This window comes from Rhinolophus hipposideros, assembly GCF_964194185.1.
Source record: "Rhinolophus hipposideros genome assembly, chromosome: 18".
NCBI lineage: Eukaryota > Metazoa > Chordata > Mammalia > Chiroptera > Rhinolophidae > Rhinolophus > Rhinolophus hipposideros.
Window position 1 is genome coordinate 32,808,153 of NC_138064.1, and position 12,446 is coordinate 32,820,598.

The 12,446-nt window shown below is 35.2% G+C and overlaps 1 protein-coding gene across 3 annotated transcripts in view; it reads left to right on the forward strand.

Annotated features, from left to right (window-relative positions):
• Window positions 1–12,446, forward strand: part of CALCR (calcitonin receptor) — a 119,755-nt gene that overhangs the window by 82,422 nt on the left and 24,887 nt on the right. For all 3 annotated transcript variants that reach the window (XM_081079671.1, XM_081079669.1, XM_081079670.1), the window contains exon 8: window positions 7,110–7,236. In XM_081079671.1, the coding sequence (XP_080935797.1) occupies window positions 7,110–7,236 (127 nt within the window). The remainder of the gene's footprint in view (window positions 1–7,109; window positions 7,237–12,446) is intronic.

A 12,446-nucleotide genomic window follows, 5' to 3' on the forward strand; every position in this document is an offset into this window, starting at 1 on the left:
TCCAAATTTAATGTAATTTCCTTAAAACAAAGGCAGGAGGCACTACATTACCTTTGCATGAGAGAGAATTCTGCTAACTTCTATACTATCATGGGGTCTACTTCCACTAATACTTTTTATCGTTGTGATAGTATACAAATGAGGAAGAAAAGCTCCTTCATAGGCCCAGACTGCAAATAATCCTTCACACATTTTTTTTGTCAGCTTCAGGTGTACAAAACAATGTAATAGTTAGACATTTATACACCTCAAAAAGTGATAACCCCCTCCCCCAATCTACTACCCCCTGACATTGTATACAGGTGTTACAGTTCCACTGACTCTATTCCTTATGCTGTACTCCACATCCTTTAAAGATGTGCTATGTAATTAAATATACAGTGATTCATAAATAGAATAGAATATTAATTTGATTTTTATTAAAATATTATAGTACTAAGGAAAATTAGACTTACATCAAACACTTCACTATTCTTCATGGAAGTTTGAAATGTTTTCAAAATTAACACTATTAAATGTTTTATAAGTCTTAAAAAAGAAAGAAAATTAAACCAAGGAGAGAGTCACCTGTGAACCCACCTTTAACACAACTATTATTTTCTTTTGATCCTTTTTAAATCTTTGCCTATATATTATATCATAAATATATATATATATATACATATAATGTCTATATCTTATGTAGTCAAGATTCTTATATTGACCTAGCAACATGACTGAATAACAATTTTTTTGTTAAATGAGTAGCAAATAATAAGTAAAATAGAGAATGAGCTCCTTCCATATATGGTTTAACAGGAGGACATAAACAAAGCAACAATACACAAGGGATTAATTACTAGAATTAAAACAAAAGCATACTTTAAATTCCAGTGATCAGAATACAGCAGAGTAATCATGTTGCATGATTAATCTTGGAACATCTGTTCATTTTTCAACTACACCTGACCATGTAAATACATCAGTATGGCTCTCATACAACTTTGATTAAAAAGTCTATCACTAAAAGTCTATTGTTTAAAACATTCTAACATAACCATAAAGAAATTGAAAGAAAAATCCCCCAAGTTTGTAATGGTGCAACTGATAAATGTATTCAAGACTTTAAAGATGAAAAATATCAAGGGGTCATTTCTTAGTTCTTTATTCCTCTAGTCACCTAAAAAGTGATGAGGAGTGAGACTCAAATCAGCAACAAAAAAAAACAAAAAAGGAAAGAAAAAATAATGTGCTAATGTTCTAACAATCATTTCTATATTAAGTCACTGAAAATTGGTATTTAAAAGTGCAGCACATGGGCACCATAGAATATTCCTCAACTCCAGTTAATCCCAAAACAAAATTAATCTGGTCAGAACCTTGAAAAAATATGGGTGCAGATTGTCTAGGAAGCACCTGATTTTGTCTTACTTCCTCTCAATTCCAAAAAACTACTGAATAACAGCTCAAATCTTGGGAGGAAAAAAATAAGTCTTATTGATTTATAATCTGGATTTAATAATGGGAAGAGATAAACTGAAACAGCTGGTTCTCCAGAACACACACAACAAGAAACAAACAGGATATGAAAAATACGCATGCCAAAATGCTAAACTTTCAAATCCAGAAGAAATCATATCTGATTTTTATACTTGTTCTTAACCTTATGCTAAGCCTACCCAAACTAAAAATACCAAAGGTATCTGTTTTCTTAAAAATAAAGTATGTTTCTTATTCTTCAATTTTTTTTCTGTGCATTTCCATTTCAGATATATTAGAAGTGATTTTGAAAAATAAAAGGTAATTCTGATCTGTCACTGAATTTTATCTTTTAATTAGCAACACTTTCCCAAAATTGTTTTCAAATACTCAACATCAGCCTTATGGTCTTTACTGCATGTTACAACAGAAGGTTTTATGATTTATGCACTTAAACGGCATCATCTGTTTGAAATCTGAGCAAAAAATAATCATCACTCCCTTGCTTTACATTCCCAGGGCTGAGTTATTTTGAAAAACCCAATCAATTTCATAAAACTGCCATGAAACCAAAATGAGAAGTCATACCTAGCTCCACTTCTGAAACCTAATGCCGCATTCATAATCATCCAATTGAAACCTCACTCTAAAATCATAAAATGTGCCTTCTAGGGACTATAAAAAGGAGTAACCCTGCAGTTGTCTTCCTCCAACCATTGCAGAGGAATTCAAAGTTACTGAATATATATATGGGTGGCTGTGGAACTGCCAATACTTTGCTGCTAAAAATACCGGGATATTACTCAGAATGAGATCAAGACATGCTTATAATTAAACTGTGATTTTATTCTGAGCATGCCAGTATAGGTAACAGGCAGGGCTCTGTAACTCTGAAATAAATAAGAATCATGCTCCCTGTGCTATCAGAAAATAAATGTAGAAATGTATTTAGAAAATCTTTGTTATTTTAAAGAATAAAATTGAGCTTCTATGCCCTCTTCAAGATAGGGGAAACATTTTTCTTTTCAGTGATTTAAATCATAGAAGAGGCAACACTAAAGATCTTAACTGTACAAAAATGATAGAATTAAAATAATGTTCAGGATTATAAAAGGTTACTTCCGGTCCACTGGTTTAAAGATGAAGACACCCTCTTTAGGATGATATTTGGTTTGGGACCTTTCCGGGGAAAATAGTTAGGAGCAATAATATGGAGAGGGATTAAACAGAAACATCAAATTAATTTAGCAATTCCCCTCACTGCTAGAAGCCAATAGTAAATGTCCACAACAGAATTAAAGATGAGACAGGGAAGACTGGCTTGAGAAAGTCACACAAGTGGACATTTATTTATGTTTGTTTCCTGACCACGTTAAGCAAGTTTACAATAAATTCACTTACCCCATCAATTCCCCTTACAATTTATTAATTGAGATTTCTGTAGAATAAGCCTAAATACTGAAACATCTCATAGTTTACTCTCTAGAAAGTATTAATACAATAATAATTCATTAACATTTATTTTGACTGCTCAATACCCAAGACTTACTTATTGTTAAATATTTCAAACATTAATTACTCTTGCCTGAAAGTTAGTAGAGAGATATGTTGGAAGACAGGGGGTGCCTTCATTGCATTACCTTGTCTACATTACATTACATTGGCCACATTAAGAAAAAAGGGAGGTTTCCACTGGGACCTCCAAAAGGAATACTGACTGATTCCTTTACTACTCACTCAGTATTCCCTATTATTCAGCCACGTCTGTAGTGGATGGATAGATAACTCTTTATCTTGTATAATATGCACTATTATACATCTCGGGCTACCTCCCTCTTCCTCCAAAGAAACCATTAAATCACAGGCACCAAAGATATCCTTCTTTCTCTCAACCTGCCCTTGACATGACAGGACACCAAATAACTTTTGGTCATATTTTGGCATACCGTTCACTAATAGAACAGTAGTAATAGGAAAGGAAGCAAGAATTATGAGTGAAAGGGAGTTCCTTAAAGATAAAAATTTTGTGCTAAATCCAAAGGTAAAAAGTCCCTTGTCAGATGGAAAAGATGTATAATATTGTGTTTTCAGGTTTTTCTAGGAGATTTAATGCAATCCATTTCACATTCCCTTTCCTTCCCTCACTTCTCTTGTCTATCGTCAAGGAAAACGTAGAGTTATACTGGAAGATAATGACTTTTCTTGTACTAGTCACAACTTGTACTAGTCACAATGATTCCAAATGCATACTTTTCATGCACCAATAAATCCGCAACAACTTTTGTTTGTTTCCTTATTTGCTACTTTCTTACGCTGTCTTATAAGGAGTGAATACTGCCCTTGCTTGTCCTAGGATATCAAACTGGTTTATGTGATCTGCAAAACCTAAGGCAAATATTAAATGCTTTCTCAAGCAACGAAAAGCTCCCCAAAACCACACACATGCATACATAGGGTATCAATAACTTAAAAATATTTTTTTTAGTGTGAAAGATTTGCACCAGATAAACTAAAACCATGAAAATGACATTTCACTTTAACCTTAAAATGGGACAGCTTGAGAATCATACTCAAGTAGATCATTATCTCTTCTTCACATCTGAGTGACACCTTGATTGGGCCAAGACAGGAGCAGATTATGTTGTTTTATCCTCCCACTATTAGAGAATCTATAATACTGATGGTTCCCTGTCATTCAAAGAGTAAGTAAGATTCTGTCCATCTAAATACCTATTTTTTTATCAAGGGGAATGAAGTATAGCTAACATCAGGTTTGTGCTGTTTCTACCAAAGACATTTCAGATCTGACAGGAAAATGTTGTCAGCTTCTCTCCTGTTCATTCAAGCAACAAGATATTTGCATTGAGAACAATTAAACACATAATTACTTATGCTAAGCTTAGTTAATCCTCTTTAGCATTCTATACCTCTCCTTCAGAAGTGTTATATCATGAGTAAATAAACAATTATATAGTTGATAAGGTCCCTGAAGGCAGAAGTTAACTGTTTTGCTCATCCCTGTATCCCTAACATCTGACAGAAGGTCTGAATTTTAGTGGGTACACAGTATATGTGTTGGATTATTGAATGAATTTTAATAAATTTAAAGTACCTTTAATTTGCTTCAAAAAGCTCAGTGTAAATGTCATCAAGCATAACAAAAAATGTAAAACTTAATAAGCAGAAATTACATTGTAACCTTCAAGAATAAGAAACTCATATTATATATTAGTCATATTCTTTCTTTGTAGCCTACCAGTTAATCTAGCTTTAAACAATCATTTTCTCATTATGTATACAATGCAGTAGTGTATATAAGTTTTACCTATTAGGATAGCATCCACTATTAGTTAATACCTATATTAAGAACTTGGCAAATGTTCAGTATGATACAAAGTATAAGATATGAGATCCTTGACCCTTTAATGTAATTATCTGATGTACCAGAAAACTTGGTCACAGCTCCAAGAAGAAAATTGTTCTTATATAAAAATTTTTAATTAAAAAAAAATGACTATTAAGCCCTACAATGTATTAGACACTGTTCTAGGTGCACAAAAGCAAATTGCTTTAGCACTTTTATTCTAGTGAGAGAAAAGGAGAAAAAGAACAGGCAATAAACAAATGTGATATGTCAGGAGACGAGAAGAAAAACAAAGCACAAGGGCCTGAGAGTAAGCAGGAGGTGCAGGAAGTGCATTTTCCTGAGGGTGGTTCTGGTTTACACAGAACATTAACCTTAACCAATCCTTTAAATTAACGTGGTACATCAGCCGATTATTGAACTCTACCAGACCAAAAGAAAACCAAGCATGAGAATAGCAGCACTGTATGATGCATCCACCCACATGCCTTAGTTCTCGATACTGTCAACCATCACTGGTTCAAGCTAGGCTGCGTCCAACAATGAAACCACAGATATTAGGTTGGTGCACAAGTAATTGCAGTTTTGCAATTATTTTTAAACTTTTAAACCACAATTTAATAGTTGCCTTTTAGTGAGAAAAACTATAAAATGCTATTAGGACTGTATGGAAAATGGCAGGACACACACAGGTTGAACGTGCACTATGGAAGCGTTTATACCATATAAATGGGTATGATGTTTCATATAAATATTTTTTTTTCTTTTTAAAGCCTTAAATTTGCAAACTACTCTTATAGCATTATTGTCAAACCAATCAGGTTCGCTTAACTTTACAGACTTTTCTGCTGCAGAATAAAGTAGCACATGACAGCGTTGTGTGTGTTTGTGTGTGTGTGTGTGTGTGTGTGTATGTGTGTGAAAAAGTTCTCTAAACCTCATCTTTACAATAGGCTGCCTCTTGAATATAAAGTTCTATATTCTACCCCTGCTCAGCAAGTTGGGAATTTAAAATATTCTGTTAATAATTTTACTAATGTTTGTGCTTTCTGAAAAGTTGAAAAACGTAGCTACAATAATTAAAATGTGCTCTGATAGATGCCCTCATTACTTAAATTTACTTTCTACTGCCAATTGAAAATTCATTTTCCCCTGATTTGGAAATCTAAGAAAAACATTATTAGTACACCCAGACCATTCTCTTATTCATCTTTACCTAGAATTTCCTTTTCAAAATTCCTAGGATCTAACTTTATTCCATCAAGATTTTTTAGGGGTAGTTACTATGCTCAATTGCATCAGTAACTGAATGTTTCAAGTTTTCACATTATGCTAAACATTTTTAGACTGGATCAAATATGGTAAATATAAGATTTTTATTCATCTAGGATAATCATTCCAATTTTGTTATAGCCATCCTACAGGCTTTCTTCATTTGCATCAAAAAGTGAAACAGGATATTCAAACTAATGTTTGCTTGTGCAAACATTCACAGAAATACATATGTACAAGTTTATGAAGTGGAGGACAGAGGAATAGAAAACCCAGCAAACCACTTAGCACCCAAAAGGTGGGAAATAGCTATCCAACAAGTAGCAGCCCTTTGATAGGTGTTGTCAGATCCAAACCACAATATGCCTCCTAATGAGATCAAATTTGAGCCTGTTTAAAATTCTTTGCCTGTGTCTGAGCTCCACCATCAGGAGGATGTGGAAAGGAGAAAGCACAGAGTGGATTCCAGTTGGAATATGAGAAATAAAAAGATGTTAGAAGAAATGGCAAAAAGGATGACAGGACACTTAAAAAGTCTGTCTGTGTGATGGATCAAGGACATGGATTCAGTACTTTGTCACAGTCAGCCTTGGTTCTGACTTTATGCTCTGTTTTCCCACGTACCACACAATTTCTGCCTCATTACATCAATGAATAGTTGACTTTTGATCTATAACATACTCCAAACCCTAATGGTTTCCATTGTAAGTATCCTTCTCTTAATTAATTTCATGACATTTGTTACAATTAAAAGTGATTTTATCATGCACTCTTTTAGTTGTACAAAATCACCCTGAGGACTGAAAACGAAGTTGCTGTGACTGGAAAACTGTTTCTAAAAATCAGGCAAAAAGTAGTAATGAGTCTTAAAGATGGGACCAGCCACACTTATTTCTGTATGTTCTCTTATCCGTTGCTAAAGGAAACATTTAAAATATTACCCAAAGCGTCCTTTTTCCCCAGATACTTCAACATTGTGGCACTGGTTAATGTTTTTCGTAACTGTTTCTTCCAGGAACCTTGGCTGCCAAAGGGTAACTCTGCATAAGCACATGTTTCTGACTTACATTCTGAATTCTATGATTATCATCATCCACCTGGTTGAAGTGGTACCCAACGGAGAGCTCGTGAGAAGGGATCCGGTGAGCACTGCATAATTTGTTTTTAATTTTATTTTTAAGAATATAACACCCATAAATAGTGAACATGGGGTCGTTGCTTGACTTATGCAGCTCTTTACGTGTGTCATCATATTTACTTTTATAGTTGAGTTTTGCATTAAGTAAGACATATCATTTCTATGCAGTTATTTAAAGTAATTTTTATGTACCATAGCAAAGGGCTGGGTATAATTCAATTATAATCAAATAAGAATTATACAACAAATTGTAAGTTTTTACTACTAATCAAAAATGTGTTAACATCTATGGGAAGTTTACTGAACACATCTTGTGAACACACACAATACTAGGTGTACAAGGGAAGTGCTTCCCAGTGGCCCCAGTGTGTCACTAGTAAGTTACAAGTGTGCCCAGGTAATCCCCTCAGTATTCTGGCACCAGGCTGGGTTTGGGCCAGTCACTTCAGCTACGGGTTGCTATGTATTTACTCAAGTAAGCCATGTAAATATCATGTTCTATATCTACCTGACTTGAAAAAGGTTTAATTACCCCTAGTTCACTCACTCTCATCTCCCAGTCTCTGCTGATGGTCCCCATAAACTGAGCTTAACCAGAAACCAGAGGGCAAAGAAGCCCTGATGGAGATACACAGATCGGTTTCTCTGGGCCCAGGGCAGTTGGAGGAGGGTGGAGAGTGCATGTGAAAGCACAAACATAAGCTATCTAGCACAAAAGAATGGCCAAGGGATAGTTTCCTTTTTGTTCTTCTGCTTAACTCTATTACGCAAGCTTCTGTAGATAGCCTCATCTTTCAAAACTGGCATTTGACAGCTCTGCCAACCCAATGACAAAAATGCATGAAATCTGCCCAGAGCATGCATCCTGCGTGACAGTGGCATGGCATGGGAAAGCAACTTAATTTGGCTTCTAATGGATCCAGTGTTAATAGTTTTTACAGTATGAACATATCCAAAAAGGCATCATGATCTGTCATTTAAAACTATGGCATCTGTTATCCGAGACAAAGCCCTGCTTTACCTGCAGAATGAGACCCAATGGGTTTACCTTGATGAGTTTCTTTTTTAATGCTGATTTTAATGAAAGTGATCTCATGTCATTTAATCCTCATAAAATCCCAGTGCAGGGTGGATATTATTGCCATGGTTAGCTGAGTAAACTGAGGCTCAGTGATGGCATATGTCCCCTGTACTGTGGATAGAGATGGATTCAAACCCAGTCCTGTCTCACAGAATCCCATCCGCTCCCCTCTTTACTACATGGTGCTCTTGATTGTCTTGATTTATTTCCTTAGGAAGATGTGTTCTTAAAGAAATAGTCTCAATCATTTCAAAGTGATGACTGTCCATAATTGGACATGTACACTACATTTAATTAGGGACGCTGACCCCTACTAAGTTCAAAACAGATGTAGAAGTACTAACTAAGCATCTCTCAGCAAAGAAGATTCAATTTTTTGGCTTCCTATTTCCCATTAAGTGTGGAAGCCCTGAGAAAGTTATTGTCTGTACAAAGTACACCAAGAAATGGCAATTCAGTCATTAAATAATCAACCCTGGGAGCAGTGCTTACTCAAATTACAAGTACTGTAAATTCTTTAATAGACTCTCTCATCTTTCCTGTGGGGGTCTCACACCCACATGTCATGCCAACACTCTCTGGCTGTTAGGATGAAGGGGACTTCTCATCCATTGTGAAATTGTACTCAACTTGTTATCTTCCTGAAACAGTCTAAATTGAGGGTTTTTCTAAGTTTGCTATTGAATGATAGAAGCCATTTAACTTTATCTATCAAATGAGAGTAATAAAACCTGCCCTCCTTACTTCTTAGAGGTTGTCCTAGAGTCTCACAAGAAGCATAAAGATTTTAAAAATTCCCAAGGGTGTAATACTGTGAGCACTTGCTCTCAGGATTGCTGCTAATCCTTGCCCTGTGGCTAATTCCCTAGGTCTTTGCAGATGGCTTTCCCTACCAATCTGTTACTGTAGTCATTGCTCCTAACCGTCTCATGAGTTATCATCACCAGTTGTTTTCACTTTCATGGTATAGTTTAGGGGCAGACATGCCTATGTACTCTGCCAGTCATTACCCACAGGCAGCCAGCTCAGCCCTGCCTTGCAGCAACCCTCCTGCCTAAAAACCTTTCATACAACCTGTAAGCAGATGTTTCAGGACCTGGCTCAGCCACTGTGCAGCTGATTTCCTGGGAGAAGGTAAGTATGAGTGGAGGGGAGTGAGAAAAATTCACAAGAAGCTTTCTTCTGGGTATGGAGGAGGGAGGGTGGTTTTCTCACACACATTAGGCATTCTCAAAGTGACCTAAGTTTGAAAAACAGGGACGAAGCTTATCTTAATGACATGACCAGCACTTGGTTCTCTCAAATCAATATACTGTTAATGTAAAAGATGTTTATTTTTAGCTATGTAAAAGCAAACTTCCTAGGAAAAAAACTATAAAATACTGGAAAGGTAGAATTTAATCCAATTCATTGTTGTTGGAGCACCCAAAACTTAAATTGAGTCTTCAGAACTAAATTCTAATCAGTTTTTTAAAATATCTATTTGTGACATCCCTTTCACAGGATGTGATGGTGCCATGCAACCATGCATGTGGGATTCAGTCATTTGTTTACCTATTTCAAAAAGTGTGTGTGTGTTTAATGAAAAACAAAGGAGCAAAAAGTCTGTATGCCTGAGTGAGACGCCTCCTTTCCCCTGAGAGTAGACAAAATAAGAATAAGCCACCAATTACAAGCCACTTACAATAGTAAATGGGAAATGTCATGTGAGAACACACTGCACCCTCTTTCACATTTCCAAATGTCTGTTTACTCCATAACACAAAATTGGGAAACATGTGCCTCTCACCAAATACATATAAATAGTATAGGCTAAAAACAAAGAAAACATAGGCTACAATGACAAAAATTAATTCATGTTTGTAAATTGTGAAACATACACTTGACCCAGTGGGAAAAAAACTAGGTCATTTGTTTTTAGTACTTTCTTTATTTGAATACAGTTATTGTTTTTCATTGAAATTTCGTTAAATCTCTTATCTAAACCTTCAAATATAAACAAAACAAGATCGCTCTCTCTAGGCAAACAAAATAGGGCAAAACAAGAAAGGGCAGGAGAGAACCCTCAGTTAGACATATATGTAATTCGTCCTTGAGTCTCCATGTTTATTATTTCCAAGAGAGACACAAATCGTAAAATTTGTTTTGTATCTCACCTTGAAAATGCAAATTGTGCCATAACTGTGTTCATAGAGGCCCAATTTCTTGAGTATCTTTTCCCATTCAAAAGATTGTTAAAGTGTATCGCAATTGAAACTATAAATTCAGACATCAAGAAAGAAGAAATTTTTCCTGTTGTAATATATGTGAATATGCAGGGGATAAACAAGAACTAGGCAAGCTCCATCTTCCCTGGGTGTAAAGTTCTCTACCTCTAAAGAGACAGACAAAATAGTATCCAAACAATAAGAGTAATCTCATCAACATATTACTAAGTCACATGCAAAATTACATGTTTAAAATTTATATTTTAAATGAATTATTTAAAATATTGCATTTTTCTTGAAAAACCGACATTCCAGAAAACATTAGATTAAGGTTCTCCATAACCAAGAAGAGTGGAGACAGCAAAGAAAAACGCAACGATAGACAAAAAAAAAAAAAAAAATTTTGAAAGGGAAATTATGGACATTGTCAATCTACAAATATTGATTGAAATTGCAACTAATGTGAAAAATATAACCAGTCATCAATAAAAGAAAAGCATGTCCATCAGCAGATCATCTATCTGTGATTCAGGCATATGTCCTTTTTTTTTTTTTTACAAAACAATACATAATTTTTAAAGATACTTTGTTTTTTAAGCAAATTAAAGGCAAAGTTATGGGTTATTTTTTCATTTGACACAATTCTCAAGTCCCTGAATTAGCAGTTAGAAGACAAAAAGATGTTCCTTCCCAGTGCCCATGGGAATACATTTTTAAAAACAAAAAGTTATTTATTGTAAAATGTGGCGGCACCATTCCAAATGTTGTCACACTACTTCTATAAGAGTTTATTTTGTTGGGGGCAAAAGAAAACAGTGTTCTCACTCCTCAGTGAGTAATCCCTATGAGTTTGTGGTCCCTTTCCCGTCAAGGTAGTCAATTTCTTTCCTTGGAAGTTTTTTGATTAAGCAGATTCTCTCGTGTAACACCAAGCATGAGAAACTTATTCCTTCACATTCTTTTTTTTTAAAAAAGTTAAACTCAGAATAACTCATGGCATAAATAAGGGCTGAATAGATCCTCAGTTTATTGAGTGATGTGAAAATTGCACATTGTCATTTGTGTCATTTGAGCATTTCATTTCCATAATATCGAAAATTTTATTTTTCTTGTTCTATCTGCTTATTTCTTCATGTAGAAAATCAGGAGGCAGAATTAAAAGTATTATTCTTTCTGCGTCTAAAGGCAGCTGGCAGCATACTTGTCATTTTCTAGAAAGAAATGTCTCTCTGAACTTTTATCTGGGTCTGAAAGGGACAATACAGGGAGATTGGTTTTTCCTGGATTCTTTGCACTTCAAAAGACAAAACAATCGAGTCACATTTTCCATAGCTTCTTCTATGAGTAAAGTCAAATGAGTCCTTGAAAAACAAAATGAATTTCTTCTAATTCTCATTTGTTCGGGACAACCAAGCCACCAGACTATGTCAGAACTCCATCTTAGTCATAGGAAGGTTAGCTCAGAATGAACACTCAGGGCTGAAGCACTAGAGACTGATGAAACCCAGGGTGGAAAATGGACTCTTCCTGCCCAACCCAGAGAAGGCTGGTGCAAGGGCGGGCATAGAAATGTGAGGGAGGCAACAGGGACAGCAGAGTTCTTGAGATGAGAGATCAATGCAGATAAAACTAGACTGGAATTCTCCATTTTTGGTAGCCTATGGAAGAAATTAGATTGGGAATGAAAGAGTATGATGGATTGGAGGGACAATGCAGAGACTAATACCAAGATGTGGTCATGGGATAAACTATCCTACCCTGGTCATTTATGCTACTTCACTTTATTTACAGACAAAAATAGTCAATGGCATTTTAACCAAGATCCAATGACACAGGAAAGTATACAGGATTTTTTAATTCCTTTTATTTATAATCAACTTCTTTCCCATTTGGATTTGAAGAATTTGTTCCTAAAATGGCTACCAG